The 21,962-nt window shown below is 39.7% G+C and overlaps 2 protein-coding genes across 4 annotated transcripts in view; one reads left to right on the forward strand and one right to left on the reverse strand.

Annotated features, from left to right (window-relative positions):
• On the reverse strand, positions 1-16,450 carry PLAA (phospholipase A2 activating protein). The gene is made up of 14 exons (XM_015849900.2): positions 16,017-16,450; positions 14,654-14,847; positions 13,392-13,492; positions 13,180-13,300; positions 12,720-12,887; positions 10,812-10,947; positions 10,158-10,327; positions 8,894-9,051; positions 7,786-8,005; positions 5,982-6,050; positions 4,485-4,556; positions 3,173-3,268; positions 2,057-2,221; positions 1-718 (listed from the first exon to the last, which is right to left on the reverse strand). The coding sequence occupies exons 1-14, from the start codon at positions 16,415-16,417 to the stop codon at positions 153-155; spliced, it is 2,637 nt and encodes an 878-aa protein (XP_015705386.2). The 5' UTR covers positions 16,418-16,450; the 3' UTR covers positions 1-152.
• IFT74 (intraflagellar transport 74) overlaps positions 16,408-21,962 on the forward strand; it is a 22,885-nt gene continuing 17,330 nt past the window's right edge. Inside the window, exons 1-8 of one of the 3 annotated variants that reach the window (XM_015849901.2) lie at positions 16,408-16,541; positions 16,739-16,879; positions 18,294-18,429; positions 18,929-18,977; positions 19,802-19,900; positions 20,066-20,126; positions 20,618-20,677; positions 21,554-21,615. In XM_015849901.2, the coding sequence (XP_015705387.1) occupies positions 16,763-16,879; positions 18,294-18,429; positions 18,929-18,977; positions 19,802-19,900; positions 20,066-20,126; positions 20,618-20,677; positions 21,554-21,615 (584 nt within the window). In that variant the 5' untranslated portion in view covers positions 16,408-16,541; positions 16,739-16,762. Of the gene's footprint in view, positions 16,542-16,660; positions 16,880-18,293; positions 18,430-18,928; positions 18,978-19,801; positions 19,901-20,065; positions 20,127-20,617; positions 20,678-21,553; positions 21,616-21,962 lie in introns of those variants that run through there. The other 2 variants (XM_032441211.1, XM_032441212.1) reach the window with 2 other exon arrangements.

Consider the following 21,962-nt stretch of genomic DNA (forward strand, 5'->3'; position numbering starts at 1 on the left):
TGAAGAGAGTGAAAAGTTTTATTTGCTCTGTAATTCACAACAAATCAAGTTTAAGTCATCCACAGTATTTTCTCCATTATATTCTGTCATAAAATATGAATAAAAGTGTATGTTCTTCTGTATAGGGTGTGCTCAAGTGATAAGTGAAACAGTTACAGCAGATTAAGGACAAACCTACAGCATTCCTTTACTTTAGCTGGTTCTGACACAGAGACATACTTCTTTATTTGAGAGTCAACTCCAAGAGACTTAGCTAGTTGCACAGCATTTTTATCATCACTGATTAGCGTTCCCAGAGCCACAAGGAGTCTAAAAACAGCTTCGAGATCTTTAACAACTTCCATAACTGTACTGATAACTGATAAACACTGAGCTTTGCCCTCAATGTTGTTCACTTTATGTAAACATACAGCATAGTTCAATGTCAGCGTTGCAAGTGCAATGTGGACGTTCTTATTATTGCCCGATTTCACTTCTATTGCTTGCGTCATTATTTCATCCCTCTGTTCCATCAGAAGCTTCTGGCCTGCTTGGCTGACAAAGCAATTGCAAAGAGCTCTAAGTGCCAACAGCTGGTTTGCTGGCTTTCCTTGAGGGTTCAGAAATTTGAGGAGGAGATGGATAAATTGCACGTGAGCCTTTTCACCACAGAAGTTCTCATTCACCATGGGGTGCCTGACAGACAACCTAAGAATGTCAAGGGCTGGGAAGACAATATCTACGAAACAAGACAAATAAGTGTTAGTAGTAAATTTGCATTAGGTGTGAACATACTGGTGAGTTTCCTTCAGTAGCAGATGCTTTTAAATCCCTAACATTGGAAACAGGCAGTAACAACAGTAACGACTTATATATATATATATATATATATAGTCATTAATGGCTTTGTTTCTCTCTATATATACATATATATGTGTGTGTGTGTGTGTGTATATATATATGCACTGCTTAATTTAGGATAGACTCCACAAAGCATCTCAAAGCTTCCCAGTAACTGAATACACAGGTACCATCACCATTTGTCTCCATGCTGTATCTTAAAGTTTAATATAGATACAGAACTGATGACCTTGCTTTTCCGGCAAACTTCAGCTCTCAGAAGAAAAATAAAACACATTCAGCTGATAAGCTGGGTATCACTATAAAGAACCCATATTTATAGTTTGTTCAGTACTTCCCGTCAACTTCCCAAAATTTCAAATACATTTGGCTCCTGAGGTCTACTACCAGTATCATAAGCTTACACCCATATTAAGGAAACTGAACCTGCTTAGCAACTCACTGAGCATTTTTTTCCCCACAAATACACAGTATCTGTAAAATTAACACTTGATATCAGACTTCTTGTGTTGTACAAAGACATCAGTTACTACCAGCTCCCAGTTCTATACTGCAAGCAATTTTAAATTAAAAAAAAAACAACGTATTTTTCCTGTTAATAAGCTATAAAGATTAACCTTAAAAAGCAGTTCATCTTAAACACTGCCTATTTAAGTATTTGTATACGCAATGTATCCAATTCTTCCAGGATGTATATTCATAAACAAGATAGTCTTTTTAGATAGTCCATCAGTACTGACGATGTTGTCTAATGACATTGTATCATTCCACTTGCATTCATTCATTCAGAATGTCATTTAACTAATCCAGACTGCATAACCTAACTTCAGTAACTCCCCCCATATTAAAAAGGAGACGCTTTGTGATATATATTAATATATAATTAAATAATTCATTTCCATAGTTTCTCATTTGATAGAACTACAACTTTGCTTTATTTCTTAAAAAGCCTCAGAGCTTCTTGAAGAAGCTCCTGCTAATGAAATAACCATGACTGATGTCTGTATCAAGTTTCTCTTTGTTGTTATGCCAATAACAACCTGACAACTAATTAACAGCTCTACAATTCATGCTACTGCCCCTGTTATGTGCTCCACTGGTCTCTGTCTGGGTTATAAACTCTCTGGGACAGACTTAGTAACTGCCAGCATTAACAAGAGTTCTGGTTCATAGTGAAGTACTGATAACAATATAATAAATAATTGCAAATGTCTACCTTCTGGCCAGTTGATTGCTTTCCATAAGGTTTGGATTTGTTGTGCTGTAGGCATTTCTGCTGAGGTATTGCATGTTGCAGACAGTAACTTTTCTAGGATTATCAAGTCATCTTCTGTAAGTTTTTGTTCTTCAGCAGCATTGCCATTAAGTTCCTTTAGTTTCCCTGTAAGACCAATTGAAGAGGTATAATTTTCAACTTAACAAAACACCAAAAAAACCTGGATTTGCAGTATTTTACTGAAGAAGTTACAACTGTTGTGATCATTTAAAAATATTCTCACAATTTCAGGTTTCTAATTTCAATCGTCACAACAAATATTACTATCAAGCCTTCCTAATATCACAGTGCTGATTCATAATTCACATTTTAGTCTATGTACAAACAAAGATGCAGAAGAAATGGAAAATATTTGAATAAAATAACTTTAATCTGGAGATATTTGAACCAGGTATTGTATTTTCCTACAGCGGGAATACAAGCTGGTTTTACAAAACTCATAACAACATTAAGGCACTCCACAAGAACATACTGTAAGAAAAAAAAACCTGGAGACAAGGCAGAGATTCTGTGAAGTAGTTATAGTGAAGAACAAGAGTATGCATGGGTAAACAGGAAGTAAAAAAGAGAACAGCAACATTCATGAAAAGTGTGTATTACTACTAAATGCTGTGTATCATTTCCTGTAATACAAAATGTTCTGATCAAACGCACTTGACTCTATGGAACTACAGAACGCCTTCAATATAGTGCAGATTACACAGTATGAGTATCCTGTGCTTTGAAACTTCCATAAGCAAAACTGGAAAGGAATTGCATGTGAGCCACATATTCAGCAGCTAGGAGAAAAATATCTCAGTGCTCAGATGTACCAGCTTTGTAAACAAAGCACTGAACACTGCAGATAGCAGGAGAAAAAAAACTGGAAGAGGAGTAAACTTCAGAAGAATTCCTAAGCCTTCTAACACAATCACCATTAAAACAATTACTATAATTTTAAAAGGCTGAAACTGCGAAAGAGCAGGAAAACAATTGGAAATACTTAGATTTTTGAAGAAAAAAAAAGTTATTTATTTTAAACAGAAGGAAAAAAACCCTTGAAATTAAAATACTGACCCAAAATCTGTGTAGGATTGGCCTGATCAAAGGTGACAGCATCCTTCTTAGGAAAATAAATGTTTTCAGCTTTAGCTGATTGGTAAGCACCCATTCCTACATAAACAAAATACAAGAAGTTTAACAACATGCCAAAGCATTTGATACACAGTATTATCCGACCAGTAAGACTTTCCCCACTGTTCATCACTCAGATTTTTTCTTTTAATAAAAACCTTAATGCTTAAGCAACAGATGCCTTTCTTTACATTGTTTTTATGTACATTTTATATGCAAAGGTTAAAAAACTGAAGCAATCCTTTACAAGCTATTCTTCCCTCCATGACATATTTGTTAAATACGAATTTTGATGTGATATCTGAAATACAGTAAAACAAAAGTAGTCATAGGAATTGATACTGCAATTAAGGCACGAAAACTCTTTGGCTTTTGAATAAAAACTTCTCCTGCCCCTCCTTATTTTCATAATAAATAGGCAGTGATCTAGATATGCAGATATGACTAAGTTTCCTCACTTGCAAGAGTAAACCAACATCACAATAAAAAGCTCTAATTTATGATCTACTGGAATCACAGATGAATTAGATTATATTGTATAATTTCCACTAAAACTGCAGATATTAAATTCTTTGTGCAACAGCTATTAGCATACCAAAAATCTTCTCAATAAGAAGATATCTAATGCATATTATAAAGCTTTTGTGCATGTGGCACTACAGCAAGGAGGTCACTCCAAAAGGAACTGTATGTATTTTCATGGAAACTATAACAGATGCAAAGAGCACAAGAACACTGTTTGGTAGAGCAAATTCTCAGGAACAAAACACTTCTTTTCAACATGCCACCATTAGCTATGCAATTTTGCCACTGATGAACAAGAGTTTGCAGATTGCGCTCATAAAAGCCTGCATGGAGCTGTATCAGAGGAGGGTCGGGCTAGATGTTAGCAAAATGTTCTTCACCAGAGTGTGGTCAGGCTTCCCAGAGCACTGCTCAAGGTCCCAAGCTGTCAGAGTGTTTGGACAATACTCTCAGACACAGGTTTGAATTTTGGGCATTCCTGTTTGGAACCAGGAGTTTGATTTGATGATCCCTGTGATCCCTTCCGACTGAGGATATTCTATAATTCCAACATGAAAAATAAGGCTTTGTTCCCCTTGTATAGTTTTTTTTAATAATTTCTAAAATATAAGCAATTTCAATCTGCTTATAGTGCTTAAGTATAAATTTAAAGCAGCATGGAATCCATGTCTAAACAACAGCCAAAGAAAAATATCAGCAATTCTCTTTACGTGGCAGGCCTCATTCTTACCTGTGTATGGATCATGCCCACCCACTGGAGCTACTACATTTGATGCTGAACCAGGAACATAGCGACCAGCACCTGAATGGAGAGGTTAGACTTTTTGATCACCACCACTGACAAAGAGGTAGCATATATGTGCTTTTAATTAGTAGTTTTGAAATATCACTAATAAGGGTATTAAAAAAAAGTCCTCAAACTCTTCTTGAAACTTATGGGTTTTTTTCCTTTGTATATGTGTGAGGGTTGTACTGGTGGCAGTAATGGCTCTCACAAGCTAAGTTTGTAGACATTCGCGCAATTTCTCTGGCACCACTGATGCCAACACCCCTGGTACAAATTTCTGTGATTATTAAGAGCTCCGGGCTGTTACACAGGCCTGCCTTCTCCCTCTGCCTGGGTCAATGATGGCCTGTCCTGAAGGAAGGCAGGCTCCAGATGTGGTACCAAGTACTCAGGTGCCAAAGCCAAGAAACAACCAGCACAGTTCGGAGGAGATTGTCAAGGTTTTTAAGAGATAAGAAACTAAGTTACTTAAAAACAAGGGAAGAGGGACAGCTGGAGAACATAGTAGAGGGGGAATAGAGACCATAGAGGAGGAGGGCTGTCAAGATGGGGAATGATTTAACTTCAAGCAACAGCAGGAAGGCTTCTGCTCCACACGCACATGTACAAGTGCAGAACGAATATTATACCTGGCAGTAGTGAGGACAAACACACAAAAGAGGATGCATCACAGCTAGCTGAGACTGTAGCTAACATGCAAAATAGAGGAAAGGAAAGTAGCAGTGGTGAGAGGTTTCTTCCTGAGGGGCACAAAGACACCTATCTATTGATGTGACCTGTTATCTTGGGATGTTTGTTGTTTGCTGGGAGCCAGGATACAGGATGTCAGAGGGACTGCCACAGCTTGCCTGGCCCTCATACTTTAATTCCTGCTACTCTTCCACCTACACATCAACGATACTGCCAAGAAATACCTGCATTAAGAGTGGTTAGAAAGCTCTGAGGGAAGGTCCATATCTGCATGACCCTTCTCTGAGGATCAAAAGCTACTAGGCAGGATGAGATGCCTTTATAAACAGGCTTATTACAGATGAGAAGGATTTTAAACTAGCTATGAGACAAAGGATTAGAATCTAAAATTTAGTATATATAGGTACTGATAACAGTCACATAAGATAAAGAGAATAATGAGGAAAAAAAATAACAGTCCTTCTATGAAAATGCCTGATCCTGAGCTGGCCACACCTATAAGATTGGTAAAACATCGCATTTAACATTTTACTGCTGTGCTGTAGAGGACGGAGCGACATGAGGCAGATCAGACAAGCAGAGGGCTTTCTCCTCTGCTAAAAATATCTGGACAGGTGCCACCCAATCTGTCCCACAGTGCTACCCCAAGTTGAGTACAAGAGGAAACAGGGCATTAACTGAACACTGTAAAATACACATCTTAATTACTAGCAAGACAAATTACAATTAAGATTATTAACATTGTATTACCTGTAAATGGATCTGCTGCAGGGGCTGTATTTGACAGAGATGAAGAGCCTGGAACATAACGCCCAGAACCTAGTGAAACATACATACCTTGGTGTTAATATTAGTATATATCAGTATTTTCAGACAGACACAACTGATAAATGAAGGCAAACATCAAATATGTCTTATGTCTTATTGTGGCATTATGACAAATTAGATATCTTCACACAGATCCACCAGTGCTCAAGAAAATTCTGATTATTTCAGAGTCAGAACTTTTTTTTCTGGAACATAAGCACTGTACATCTGGACAGCGTCAAGTTAAAAGGCATGAGCATAGGTTTATACAATTGCAGCTCCATGAGATGCATCTGAACCTGACTGATGGCCTCTAAAAGCATTTCTGGTTCACTGCAAGAAAAAAATATATATATGTTTAGTTTAACTATTTTCATGTAATTTTGTTCCTACCTACAACTCCGTGGAATTGTTTGAATAGTGGATTAGTTTGTAATGCAAAAGAGGATGTAATCAATTAACATAGTTGAGCTGTTGAGTAATTAAGTTTTAAATATGCTTTTAAATAAATTAAAAATTATAGCTTTCATTTTCTGCCTCTCAGATTTGACATGCTTTTCAGTTTTTCTTGTCTGGTTTATCTGTGCCATCCTTTCCATCATTTGAGGAAGTGCAAGAACTAGGACACTGAAGTCTTGATGATCAGTTAGATGGACTGAAACTGACTGAAGACATGGGGCCCAGAGGGTGACATCAGCAGCACAACATCTAGTTAGAAGCTACTGAGTGGCAACAGACCCTGCATGTCAGTTATTGGAACTAGTCTTGCTTCAGACCTTCATTAATGATCTGGATGATGTAGTGCAGTGTACCCTCAGCAAATCTGCAAGAGAAACAAAATGGGAAGACCTGCTGATACTCCAGAGGGCTAGTTGTCTTACCACCTAAGGGGACCTGGCTAGGTAGGAACTTCTTGAAATTCAACAAGGAGAAGTTCAAAGCACTGCACCTGGAGATAAACAGTTCCAGGCACCAGTATGTGCCAGGGACTACTGGAAAGCAGCTTGGCAGAAAAGGACTACACAGTCCTAATGGACACCAAGCTAATCATGAGTCAGCAATGACTATACTGCAAAGATGACTAACAGTAGCCTGGGCTAAAATGACAGCAGGTGGAGAGGTGAGCCCTTCTCTCTACTTAGCACTCAGGAGGCTGCCCCTGGAGTACTGTGGCCAGTTCTGAGATCCCCACTACAAGAGAGATAGGCATATCAGAGAATACAGTGAAGGGCCACAGGATGCAAAGAAGACAAAGACAGTATCTTCCAAAGGATGCCCAGTGACAAAACAAACTAAAACACAGGAAGTTCTGTCTGGACACCAGGAAACATTTTTTAATTGTGCACATGACTAAGCAGTTGCCCCAAGAAGCTGTGGAGTCTCCCATGCTGGAAGTATTCGGGAGCCAACTGGATGTGGTCCTGGGCAAATTGGCTCCCCCATCTGAAGTCAGAGGTTAGAACTGGCGATCTCTAGAGATCCCTTCCAGCTTCAACTATTCTGCAGCTCTCAAGTCTGCATACAGTGACCTATGCTGCCAAATAAGCACAGCAGCCTTACAGAATCATTGTAGACCACAAAATGCTCTAAACCATTCTACTAAGTTCATGCTCTAGCCTTAAGATGGAATATAAGGAATATACTTAGAAAAAACATCAGAGCATAGTAAGAATATTTAAAAACACACATCAGTATCTCAGATACTTCTTGGTTATGCACAAGTTTTGGGTTTTTGTTTGTTTTTTACCTGTAAACGGGTCTGAAAATTCAGTATTAGTATTCAATGGAGCTTGCCCCTTCGTGTTGTCTATAATAAATTTGGCCACCTGATCTAGAAACATTGGATTTAGATCATTCTTTTGCAGGAAGTTATATGCAGTCAGCCAAGGATCATCAGAAACGTTATATGGCAGTTTGTAGGAAGGTCCATTTTCATTTACATCAATAGTAAACACATAGTCATACTCCTGTAAGCAGAATAAAAACAAAAACAAATGTGGCACTTGTCAGCACATTTTTGCATAAAGACATATCAAATGTAGACTGATAATGATCCAGGCCTAAGCCTAAAACTTTAATACTGCAACTTGAAGATTCTATCAACAGTAGTATCACAGTCTTTTATTTGTTGGAGCTTATGTATAACTATACCCTACATTTTCCATAATTGTGTACTTGGAGAAAAATAGGCTAGAACAATATATCTGTATGTACATTGTCATTACATATTACAAAATAACTCGTGGACAGCTTTGACTTTAAAGACATAGGTCAGTCATGCATCTGAAAAAACCATTAGGATGAAAAATCACACTACTACTACACAAGAATAAAGCCCTATTGGTTTTTAAAGCATACAAGATAAAGTTTTTTGTTGTGCAGATTTTTTTTTCTATGTATGCTTCAGTAAATTAAATGATTAGTTTTCAGATTATCCATCTTTACATTCCAAATTTAGAAAAAGAACAGAGAAAACCTTATACCTAGAATTTCAGATGGGCCTGATGTTACCAACTGCAGGCTTCTCTCTCTTTGGAAAGGCAGTTACACCTAACTTTTCAGTGTAGTAGTAATAAATAGTAGAGACTTAGATTCTTTCTTACTAAAGAAAGAATAAATAAAGAATAAATTCTATTTGTTTACTGATTTTACAAAATGCATTTCAAAAGTAAAACAGAAACTAACAGTCCTAGCTCTAAGTTTTATTAAATCAAAAATGTGCAGAATATAACAAATCCCTATTTTAAAAATCTATATTATAGCTAAGTCATGGTCAGAATCTTTTTTCTCTAGTACAAATCAAGCATTTAACTTTAAAAGGAATAAAACCTACTTAAAAAAAATGTTGTACACACCTTTCCTTCAAACAAAACCTTTCCAGATGTTTGTTGCGTGCCTCCTGAAGAACCAACAACATCACCAATCTTTATCCATCTTCCTTCGCTAACACTCCACTGATACGCTTCAACTTTCCCATTATCTTTAATCAGCCGTGTCTGTCCATCTCTTGTTCCTGCAGATGTAAACATTTAACAGATTAAATAAATTTAAAATAAATTTTATTTTTAAACTTCTTAAGAAAGAGAGAGCAAGTCTTACACAGAACTCAAATACAACAATGAAGAAATAGCTCACAAAGATTTGAAGTCACAGCACAGAAAATTAGATGGTAAGTGTTGCAACAATATCTGCTGCAGAGACTAGCTTCAAAGAAGGTAATACTGCACTGGGCAAGGGATCTGGAGTAAAAAGGGCAACAAAAAAGCTCTTTAAGGCTTATTTTGAAGCTAGTAACAGCACTGCACTTGTGCTGGGGAGCTAGCAGCTTGTTGGCAGGCTCCTGAGTCAGCAAGGACTGAGCTGGTACATAAGGGCAGGTGTTTAAACCGTGCCACTAAACATTCACTCCTGATAATAAGCTTTAAATAGCCTTGGGGAGGGCACACCAGGTGAATAATCATTGTTGCTGCCTATGGAGAATAGGGAAGTCCAGTGAATAAGCACAGCCCATGCTGCCCATACTGTGCTGCAGCTGCAGGTGTGGGAGGTGGGTCAAGTGGTAAGAACTGTAAGTAATGTTCCTCCTTGCTTAGGAGACCTGCTTTCTTGTTGGCAGTCTCTGAGACTCCAGGCCTAAACATGGTCTTTGCCCCATAGCGGGCTTATTCAAAGAAGACTGTGACAACTCAGATGGAAGGCCTGCCCTGAAATGTAGCTTTACAGGTCCCCAGCTGCAGGGAGTGCCTGAGCCTGTTGCTGCCAGGGGAGGGTGGCAGGGATTCCACCTGTGTGAGGTGTGAGCAGGTGGATGAGCTGCTCAGCCTGGTGGTGGAGCTTAAGGAAGAGGTGCAGAGACTGAGGACCATGAGGGAGCATGAGCTCCTTCAACATACTGCAGCATACTGAAAGCCAGCTTTTTCCAAATTGTTTTGCAGGATAATTATTTTTTACCTTTTTAGTATAGGAAAAAGTACAATGAAAGCAGAACAAAAACTGTTTTCTTTAGCAATTCTACTGAAAGTGATTCAAACCTTTATTTTGGAATGTATGGAAAATTTCAGTATGTCAGATCCAAGATCTGGAGGCACCTCTAGCATAACAGAAATGTGAAGAACTCACCAGGATCCTTAAGGTGTTCTCTTCCAGGAAGATCATCAGCGTTAATATCTCCTAAATCACCAGTTTTAGGGTCAATGGATGCTTGGGAAAGTTCATTCTCAAAGGCCTGTATCTCCTCAGCACTTGCTGTTCTCTCCAAAGACTTTGTAAACACCCTTATGATTCCATCACTGAATGGAGAGAAAACATTTAAAGACAAAAATGGTATTTTAAATATCAAAATTATATACATTCTAATAGCAACATCTATGTCATTATAAAACACAGTTATTTCCAGCAATCCACCCCCCCTCTTTTTTTTTTTTTTTTTAATTAATTTGCTCTCATGCTAAGAAAAGCCTACAGGACTCAGATAGGTTAACTTGAAACTCCATAATACAAGTCAAGGTAGGATATGCCTATCAAATGTGTTATGCACACAGTATATTCTCAGTATTACCACGTTTCCAAATAATTATTTTTACCTCTGCAGTTTGCATATCAACAGAATGACCTTTTGACTGAAACACAGCATAAACATTTAATTTCCACATGCATCTTCACAGCTGTATTTTTAAATACAGTGGGAAAAGACAATCAAAGAGATGCACATCATTTCAACTGGATTTTTTCAGATCTAAATCTGAAAATACACTGAGAATAAGACAGGGATACCTTGTACCAACTACAATGTCATCATTGTCTAACACACAGCAGCACCATACAGACTGAGCTGGGAGTCTGATTGTTTGAGCACATTCCCCTTTCTTCCAGATTCTAAGAGATCTATCTTCTCCAGTAGTTACAAAATCTGAAAGGGAAAAAAAAAAAAAATGTAAAAGCTTTTGAAGCTGTTTTTTAGCATACTGTGTTAGTAGGTGTCTGTCTATAACCTGTTAACTAAAGATTAAAACAGCAAAAGTCACTGCATAGTTGTCTATGAAAAAAAAAACAGAACAACAATAAACTGCAGACTGAGCAGTCAGACAAGGAAAAAAAATTGTTTGCAACTAAAGATTGCCTTCTCCTTCCAAGAGCTTTAACAAAGACCTTGAAATTAGCCCTGTTTTGTCTTAGAGTTTCCAGAGTATTACCATGTTATTGACTGAATTTACCATTCAACTGTCTGCAACAGCTAGTTCTGAATTTCCTAACCTCTAACTCTCAAAACAAAAACATACATCACATGCATAAAATCGTTGATCTAAATTATTTCTAGGGTGCTCTGAAATCATAGAATGGCTTGGGTTAGAAGGGACATCGAGGATCAAGTTCCAAACACCTTGCTGCAGGCAGGGTTGCCAACCATTAGATCAAGTACCAGATCAGGTTGCCCAGGGCCTCATCCACCCTGACCTTGAACACGCCCAGGGATGGGGCATCCACAACCTCTCCAGGCAGCCTGTGCAAGCACCTCACCACCCTCTCTGAAAATCTAAATTTCCCTTCCTTTAGTTTAAAACCATTCCCCCTTGTCCTACCACTAACTACCCATGTAGGAAGTTCATTTTCCTCCTGTTTGTAAGCGCTGTTTATATACTGGCAGGCCTCAATGAGGTCTCCCCACAGCCTTCTCTTCTCCAGCTTGAACATGTCCACCTCTATCAGCCTGTCTTCACAGGAGAGGTGCTCCAGCACTTTGATCATCTCTATGGCCCTCCTCTGGACCCTCTCCAAAAGCTCAACATCTTTTGTCTCAGGGGCATCAGACCTGGGTGCAATACTTCAGATGGGGCCACACAGGTCAGACTACAGAGTGACAATCACCTCCCTGCCCTGCTGGCCACCCTTCTGATGCAGCCTAGGAGGCTGTTGGCCTGCAAGTGCACGCTGCTAGCTCCTGCTTATTGTCTACCAGAACTCTTAAGTCCTTCTCAGCAAAACTCCTCTCAAGGAATTCTTCTCCAATCCTGTATACATAGCTAGGCTCACCGAATGCAAAGCCTTGCACTTTGCTTTTTTGAATCTCATTAGTGTCACATGAGTTTATCAAAGTCCCTCTGAGTGGTATCTACTCCTGCTATATCAACTGAACACTCAGCTTGATATCATCAGTAAATTTGCTGAGGGTGCACTTGATCCCATCATCTGCGTCACTGATAAAAAAAATTGAAGAGTATTGTTTCGAAGATGGACCCTTGGGGGACACTGCTCACCACCAGCCTTCTCCTTGACATTGAGATATGGACCACAACCTTCTTGCCTTGACTTTTCTATCAATTCCTTACTCACTGAAATGTATGTAATTTCAAACTGCGAAGCCATGCATACTATTTAAGTGCTCCACAGCTATTTGTACTTCAGTACTGTCATCTGGATGGTAATTTTTTGTATCACTTTATCAAAGCTTCCTGCCTATGAACTTTCATCTTATTTGCTATCAGATCAGTCCTGCAAAAGGCATGGTTTGGAGTTAATAAATATATATATATATATATTTCTCATGCAAATCAAAAAAAAAGTGCACAAACAAATTCAATACTGAGTTCATTGGTTATGGCAGTTCCACAAAACTCCTGACTGCCTACTTTAATATTGAATTTTGGAATAGTGCTGGCTAATAGTCACAAAAGATAAACTTACCTTCACAGTGAGGGAAGACAGATACGCTGTATATATAGTTTGTATGTCCATAATACACATTCAGACACTCGCCAGAGATATGCCATCTTCGAACGCTAGCATCATTAGAGCACGAAAGGAATTCCATTTCACTGAGAATAGCTAAACCCCTTACACAATCTTCATGTCCTTTGCAGAAGAAAGAAAACTTTTTGATGTAGTTTTTCTTTCAAATACCAGCAGTATATAATTTCTATTTAGCTCACATCTATATCCTGGCAACTAATTTTCATTATGGAAGCACTGAAAGAAATTTAAGTCTTCTAATAGTAATGGGATTTCTGGGTATACAAAAAGAGATTGTTAAAATTCTTCATAAAAATTGTTCAATTTACAGAAGTCTTAGTTGTTGGATTATATTTTCCCTGCTTCTAATAAAGCATATGACCTTGATTAAATTATCACCTGCAGCAATATTTACCAAGGTAAGTTTTTTCACATCTGCCCGCCTTCCACAGCTTAATAGTTTTGTCAGCTGAACCTGTCAACATTAATCCCTGTTCAGGCAGTATTTTTACTGCCCATATTGCAGCTGTGTGACCCTGAAAAAAACAAAACAACAACCCCACATTGTTAAACTTGTTAAAGTAAAATTCAGTGCCTATTTTATAGTCATGAAGAAGAACTTCATACCTGTAATGTCATCATACATCTGTCATTCAACCAGACTTTGGCAGTTGTATCCCATGATCCACTTAATAGTGTTCCAAATTTCCCAGAAGAAAGGCTGCAAACTGGAATGTATTTTCAGATTAACAATATGTTTCCTGTATTGTCACCAATCTTATGCAAGTAATTTTAATTTATTTACAAAAATTAATTTGGCATTTGCAACAAAGCTATCCTTGAGGAGTTTGGAGAAAAATTACACAGAAATGTAGTTAATAGCCACCTAGAAAGGAACAGCCCACAAATCTTCTCGTTTTAGATGACAGATGTTCACTCCTTTTTGAAATTTATATATTTACATTTTAAGCTTCATATAACACCATGTCTTTTTACATATCTGAAGGGAATATATCGTTCTTTTATCTACACATCTAGTCTCAATTTAACATTAAGTATGAAAGGTATACCACATCTTCCTACACAGTGACATTATTTAATTTCTTTATCATAGCAAGCCAAGACATTTATAATGCAAATATGTACATTTTTGGTGGTGTGTAGCAGTTAAGGTTGTTTTCAAGCTGATCTCCAGAATCCTCCGACATATTAAGAGATCCTGAACAGGAAAGATTTGCAATGTTTACTTCTGGAATTCCGTAATTAAATACTAAATCAGATCATGAAGGCACACAAACAAAAACAAGCAATAAAAAAAAATTCTTTGCATTCTAATATAAGAATTGCTGAATCTCTTTAAGGATATCTAATATTATTTTAATGTTATATGTTCCATTGATTTATCTGAAGAGATTAAATTTCTGCAGTGACATTTTAGAACTCAGTGCATTTTTAAAGCACCAGTTAACACTGCAGCTCCCTTAGGTCATAAAATGAGCACTGCAAGTTTGTTTATCCCAGGAAGCTCCTCTTTGTACTCTATGAACTCAAACACCAAAACTAAACTTAACACAACACACAGAGGATTAAGTTAGTAAGTTAACTGCTTCTTAAAAGAAATATAACTTAATAGAAAGGATACACTCTGAAATTGCTCCATGATCACGAACTCAAATACTGGTCATCATAAAAGTGCAAGTACTCAAGTCAAACTGCCTTTGTGTGAACTGAGATTATAGATTGCTGCTTATAGAGGCAATAATTAAACAGTTTAAGTAGTAAATATTAAAGAAATCAAAATTGAGTTTTACAACTTCAACTTAATTTCCTAATAAATCACATTAACTTCTATGTAACAAAATCAATTTTTTAAAAAAAACAGTACATACCTGTATTCTTATGACCCTTAAGGACGTAAAGAGGAGCTGTGCTGTCAACTGTGAAAATGCAAATATTATGATCATTGCCACCAGTTGCAATCAGCCCACGAGGATAGAGGTCACTTGGAGGTATGATGCACACACAAGATACAAAATTTGAGTGGCCACGCATACAGTGCATTTCAGTAAATCCCCTGTTAAGACTAAACACAAATGATGATCAGTCCAGTGTCAAAAGAGAAATAATATTTAACTTCCTTTCCTGCAATAAATTTCCATGCAACTTTGGAAGTTCTTCTTGAAATGATGAGGGACCAAACAAACCACACTTTGAGGAATTAGTTGTCCTCCATCTCAACAGGGCTACAGACACCAACCGAAACACGTGTGAGCAGTCACTCAAATCTGCCAACTATCTCTGCTTCACAGAAAGTCACCGGAAAGCATCTTCAGAATGTAGTTCAGAACTGAGAGTAGAAGCAGCTGAGAACGTCCCACTGCTGCCTCCAGCACCTCCATCATTACCTCACGCTGCTTTGCAGGACCTACTCCCTAAGGAAAATCCCTTGCAGCAACACAGAATCACAACCATAGGGGCTGGAAAGGGATCTCTAGATCATCCAGTCAAACCTCGCTGGTAAAGCAGGTAGGTTGCCGAGGAAAGTATCCAAATGGGTCCTGAATATCACCACTCAAAGCAGATTTCACAACCTCTCTCGGCAGCCTGTTCCACTGCTCCTTCCTCCTCAGAGTAAAGAACTTTTTCCTCATGTTTGCGTAGAGCTTTATGTGTTCCAGTTTGTGCCTGTTATCCCTCGTCCTGTCGCCAGGCATCTCCAAAAGAACCTGACCCCACCCGCTCAACTCCTGCACTTTCTATATTTACAAACAGGGATGAGATCCCCCCTAATCTCCAGGCCACACAGTCACAGTCTCTTCGCCTTTCCCCATATGGGGAAGGGCTTTCCTCCAGGACCCAGATCGTCCCAGTAGCTCTCCACTGGACTCCCTCCAGAAGATTCCATCCTCCCTGAACTGCATAGCCCAGAATTATAACAGAATTCACGACAGCCTCACAGTGCTGCCTGCCCGGGGTGGATAAACAAAGATCCTACAAAAACACTAAAAAAAAAATATTGCTCCACTGTACAAACCGCCACATTTATAGGATTATTTCAACGCTGACAAAGAAAGGAGAAAGCAGCTACAACATCACCTGGACACAGTCTCCCACGTTCACAAAAAACACCACTATAACCCTAAAAATGACAACACAACCAGCCGTGCTGCCCACAGCAGCCGCCTCGCCTTACAGCCATCCTTCAGCCAGGCCTACAGACACAGCCAGGCCGCGGGACGCCCCAGCACTCACCCGTCGGGCGTCCAGAGCCGAGCGGTCCGGTCCCGGGACACGGACACGAAGCTGCCCTCGGGAAAGAGGCCTCGCGTCAGGCCCCGCACGTCCTGCTCGTGTCCCAGCAGGGAGCAGCGCAGCCGGTAGGAGCCGCCGTCACCCGCCATAGCGAAAACAGGGGCCGCTCTGACACAGCACCGCCCCGAACCCCGCCGCCACCGCCGATACTGCCGGAAGCCGCTAAGCACCGCGCCGGAAGAAATGCCGCCGGACGCGCAGGCGGGAGGAGCTAAACTACAAATCCCAGCAAGCACAGCGCCGAACAAAAGGACATACAGCGGCCGCGTCGCCGCCGCGATGCACTGTGGGAGATGTAGTCCGTGCCTGTTGTATGGGGTGTGAACGAGGTTTGTGCCCATCGCGATAGCGGGGCGCTGCAGCCATAGGCTGAGCCGTTGCTGCGATACCGCCGCCGCGGGCTGAGGAGGCGCCATGGCCGCGCGGGGCTGAGGGGAGGGGGCTGCGGCCGCTGCCAGCACTGAGGTGTGTGTCAGCTCGCGGCACTGCGGGGTCCGCTGTGAGCACGGGCTGAGCTTTGTGCCCCGCTTCGAACGGGGAGCTGCGATGGGGGACTCGGAGTTAATGGCCGTCTCTGTTAAAAGGGATCGAGGCGGCTCGAAGCTTTGTCGCTCTGAAGGAGCTTCGCAAATGAAAGGACTGTTCCGTATCCTTCGTTCCAGGGAGAAGTTGGAAAGGAAACGGACATGGCGAGCGGCCACAGAACGCCTGTAGGCCATCCTCCTTCGAGAGCAGGAGTAGGGCCGCCAGCGAGGCCATCCTCTGCAGCAAGGGCTCCGTCAGCAGCCAGGATAGGAACAGGGGTATGTGGAAATAAATACATCAATTAATAAATAAAGTAAACTTGGTCATCCTTAGATCGTTACGCAGACTTTTGTAATTTCTCAGCAGCGATAAACAAGAAGCATAATGCTGTCGAAGGGTTATAGTCAATTGTGTTACGTCAGACTGGTGGCCAGTTGCTAGTGGGGGTCCCCAGGGTTCCATCAGAGGGTGAGTTCACTTTGATGTCTTCATAACTGGCTTGGATTGGACTACAAGGTGTTTGGAGCAAGTTTGCTGATGATGCTGAACTGGGAGGAGCTGCTGATTCCATCAAGGATGGTGAGGCCTTGCAGCAAAATGCAAACAAACATCAGCAGCTGCGTGATGTTTAATAAGAACAAGTGTCCATTTCTCTACCTGGGAAGGGGCAGCCCTGGCTGTACATACAGGTGAGGGGATGAGACACTGGAAAGCAGCCCTGCTGAAAAACATTTGGGGGTCCTGCTCACGGCAGGTTATACGTGAGTCAGCAGTGTGCCCAGGATGCCAGCAAAGCCAACTGTATCCAGAGACTGCCAGCTGGGTGAGGGAAAGAACTGTCTCATTCTACCCTGCACCGGTACAGGCTCACATTGAATACTGTGTGCAGTTTTGGTGCTACTGTACAAAAAGGACATGAAAGTATTAGAGAGTGTCCAGAGAGAGGCTGTAGGCGTGATGTAGGGTCTGGAGGGCTGGAGGTGTGAGGAAAGGCTGCGGCTCCTTAAGCTCAGAGCAGAGGAGGCTGAGGGGAGGCTTCATGGCAGCCTGTAGCTCTTCCCAGGAAGCTGCTCTCTGTGATGCCAGCAGCAGGACTTGAGGGAATGGCACAGAGCTGTGTCATGGAGGGTCTGTTTGGATGTCAGGAGGGTGTCAGGTACTGGAACAGCTTCCCCAGGACAGTGGTCAAGGCACCGAGCTGACTGAGTTCAAGAAGATTCTGGACAATGCTCACAGACAAATAGTCTGATTTTTGGTGGTCCTCTATGGAGTCAGGTGTTGAGACATGGTGATCATCAGGATATTTTACTACTGTATGATACTTGGTGTGATATTTTCTCAGGCAGAATTGAAAGATTTTCATTCTGTAGAGTGTTTTACTTTGTAATTTTGATGGAAAGAGGTCGGTGAGGTCTTGCATCATGAGTTCATCTGGGAAATCAGGATAGTATCAGTGTCATGCACAAACCTCAGTGAATAGATCCTCAAAACCAGACTCGTACCTTTCTACAGCGAAAGTTTGACTGAAGCTCTGTTTACCTGAAGAGCTGTACACGCTGAAAGGTTCTTATATGAAGATTTTAGAGACTACCTCTTAAGTTTGTAATTGCTTTGGTGATTGCAGGAAGATAGAAAACATCATAACTCAGAGTTGGGTGGTTTTTTTGGTGGGATTTTGTTTTATTTTTCCAGATGCCTCCCAGTACATCAAGATCTGGTTCTCGTGCTGGTTCTTCAAGTGCAAGTGGAATTTTGTCACCTCACATTAAAGTGGCAGACCGTCCAGTCACACAGCAGGGATTAAGTGGAATGAAAACTGGAATTAAAGGTATTTTTTTAATCAAATTGTCTGAAAAAGTTTCAAAGGATCATTCAGAAGAAAACATTTCATAGGTATACACACCTGTGAAAAATTGTGAATTGATATGACTGCGTGGAGTGAGAGGAAAGTTAAAGCACACCTTGTCCTTTGATTTTGGCTGTCAAAGCTGACAACAGCTTTTCTAAGCCTGAGCTTGCTTAGGACTTTTAAATCTATTTAAATACAATTGAAAAGGAACAGTAGAATAAACTGTATCTTCTTCCAGGGCTGCAGAGTAATTAAGAATCTGCAGTGTACCTTAGTAAACAAAGTACTTAATAGAGCTGAAAAAGTATTTTCTATCTACACAGCGGTCTAAAAGGAATTTCTGCTTTCATTTGTTTCAGTGAAGTAAAATCTTTTCAAGAACACAGAAGATGACAGTTCTCTGTGTGTAAAATCTGCACATTATTAAATTGGAATGAGTTACGGTCTAGTGAATTGTCGTTTTATTCTCCTTTGCCAGGTCCTCAGAGGCAGATAATGGATAAAACTTATTATCTTGGACTGCTGAGGTATGTCTTCATCTCAAAGTGTAAAGTTCTATTCCCTCTTTTCCCATCCATCGTGCTTATAGTGCATATATAGTGCTTATAGTGCTTATATAGCATCCCGACAATAGTGTGGGATAACTGATGTTGACTAATAATAAAATCTGTCCTGTTTGAGATGTGAAGGTCATTTTGGAGGTAGTTTGTAGGAGGAGAGGAACGTTATCCTTATTTCCAGGCAGAAATTTCTTTCTCATTTTGTTCATAGGCCGGCTAAGTTCAGTGCTCTCTTTCCCACAGCATTCATTACAGAAACATCAGTGATTTTGAGCTTCCACCTGTGGCATTTAATGGATCTGATAGCTTCAGTTGTAAGAGGTAGAATCTCAAACTAAATACATTGTGGTGCATGCTTTGAGCTCGTACTGTTAAGTGGCACTGATAGAAACACATGCTGCTTTGTCAGCAGATCATATTACAGTGTTGCACGAACAGTCCTGAAAGATGGTGTCAGGTTTTTTTTATATGCACAGTGTCCATATTCTGTGGAAGGATGCTATGATTTTTTTGGTCTATTTCAAAAACATCAATGCTTGTTCCAACCAGACCAAAAACATAATGGAAACAATTTCACAGCTGGGTTTTGTAATGTTTGCTTATGACTTTATCTGGCAGAACTTCTTTAATTTTTCCTTATTTATCTTGCTTTTCTTAGAAATGGTTTGTTGGAAACACAGCACAGTACTGTGTGAGCAGGATAGTGTTTCCTTATTGCACGGAGTACAGTTTTGTTTTTCACTGTGTTTCAGTTTTACATTTAATTTTTTTTTTAATGTTATTTTTTGCAGAAGCAAAACCAGTGAACTCACAGCAGAAATTAACAAGCTGCAGGAAGAAATAAAAATGTACAAGGAAGAGAAATCTGCTTATTTGTCATATGAGAGAAGGTGAGCTCTGTGGCACCTAACGCAAAGTTAACTTTCTCAATCACCAGACTTTGTTCTAGGCTACTATTCAGGCTTCAAAGAACCATTGAATTAGTCTTTTTTATTATTTCATTTGGATTAAATAACGCTTCCTGTTTTAAGTTTGGCTTCTTGCTTTGTATTCAGGGCAGAGGCTTTAGCTGGTGAAATCAAAGAATGGCAAGGTCAGCTCGAAGACTACAACATGGTATGCTTGTATCAGCTTTCTATACTGAAAACACGCTTTGCCCTTCTTTCCTTTGTTTGCTACTGATTTCGCTTTACTTCAACTTCTTTTTTCATTGCTGTTTCTCCTTAAAAGTGTAGTGGATAATGATTCTGAGTTTATTCAGTTACCAGAAGAGGAAAAAAGAAAACAGAAGCTAAGGAGAAAAAAACAAGAAATTTTGATATGTGTAAGCATAAGGTGTTGCTGATGCAATTAGGAAATCAGCGCTGTATGATAATTGAGTTTGTACAGCCGCATTAAATGAGAATTACTTCTTAGAACTGTGTGTAATCTGTTCAGGTTTAAAAGTCAAATCTTTTTGTTTCTAGATAAATACTGTATTTTCACAAATGCTTTGTGAGTTGCTACTTATTTTTCTGTTTCTTTTTTTTGTGTGTGTGTGTATGTACTTATTTTTGCTTTTTAACTAAGTAAGAATTCTGACAGGTTGAAATTCTGTCTATTATCAGGTTGTGGATCTACTTAATACCAATACAGACATAGCAGAAGTGATTCGTGATTACAATTTGGTAAGAATTAAGATATTTGGTATATTTAATCAACGGAATGGCATAGATTAGATGTCAGTGCTTTGAACACCTGACTTGTATAGAAAAGCACAATACTAGTTCAGAATATTTATTGTCTTTTCTAGTTTAAATTGGACATAATACTTGGCAACGTTATGTGTTTGCAGTGAGTTAGCCATGTAAAGTCTGGGCAGATGATAGTGCTTCTGTGAAGATAGTGCACCTGTGTCTTGGATTTGAGAAGGCTGTTTCAAAGTTAAATTGCAAGTGTTGCATTACATTATTTATCTGACTAAAAAGCACAGAATGCTGTGTGTTATGTTTTCTGTCATAAATAACTCCAATCAAGTCTGTGATGTGGACAATGTTTTTCATGATAATGAGATGAATTATCCAAGTATTAAAGCTTTCAAAGCATGTTCCGTTTCTTGAGACTACTTTTCCTGTTACTTTGGTAGCTTGAAAAACCACCTGTGTGTTTCTTGACCATTTTTATTTTCCGTGTTTGACTGAAAAATGAAGTCTCATTGTCTGTGTCACAAAGGGAAGAGAGCTCTGTTACACTTGCATTCTACCTCTGGGCTTAAGCAGTATTGTAGTAGTGGATCCCATAGTAATAGTATGGAAATTGATTTGCTACAGACTTGCTTGCACTTCTTTTTCAAGCACAGAAGGGCAGTGGAAGGCTACAATTTCAGAAACTATTTCTTCAGGACAGCCTCAAACAGCTCTGGAGCAGGAGGCCTCTGCTCCTCCTTTCTCTACTGCATTCTGAGCAGCTTCTTTCTCCATTGCAGAACCTTGAACTTGTGCATACACTATGTTTTCTTCTTATATATTATATTCAAATATATATATTTTTTCTTTTTTCTCTAGTTAAAAGTTCAGAATGACCGAGAAGCTCAGAGTGTGGATAAAATTTTCATGGAAAGACAAACGTAAGTGCACGACTTATATATGCCTGTCTAATACTGCCAACTCTTGACCTGAAAACGGTAAAATGGAGAAGTTACTGAGTTCAGAAATTTGTCAGCAGTGTCATCCATGAAAGTGACGATATCCCAACATTTTAGATCATATATCAGTGTCAAGTTGAAGCTGGAATTTCTGCCTTTAAATTCTTCTGAGTAACTACTGCGGTGATAACTTACCTTGTTATCCAGAAAGAAATAGGTGGCATTGAATTCTCCTGGTGTGTGGAGACCTACGGATTGCAGATTATGGGTGTTGTGTTGTAGCAGACAGGGAAAAGTAAAGCGTAAGTGGGGACTGGAACTGCAATTCC

The sequence above is a fragment of the Coturnix japonica genome, chromosome Z (genome assembly GCF_001577835.2).
Source record: "Coturnix japonica isolate 7356 chromosome Z, Coturnix japonica 2.1, whole genome shotgun sequence".
NCBI classification, from domain to species: Eukaryota; Metazoa; Chordata; class Aves; order Galliformes; family Phasianidae; genus Coturnix; species Coturnix japonica.

What these genes read in the sequence shown, in the direction of transcription:
- PLAA (XM_015849900.2), bottom strand. Translation starts at nt 16,417, where the DNA reads ATGGGCACAAACCTCGTTCACACCCCATACAACAGGCACGGACTACAT. An exon ending in GATGTATGATGACATTACAG is followed by an intron (nt 13,301 to 13,391) that starts GTATGAAGTTCT and finishes TGTTTTTTTCAG; the next exon opens with GGTCACACAGCTGCAATATG. An exon ending in TGGGCATGATCCATACACAG is followed by an intron (nt 3,269 to 4,484) that starts GTAAGAATGAGG and finishes TTGTTTATGTAG; the next exon opens with GAATGGGTGCTTACCAATCA.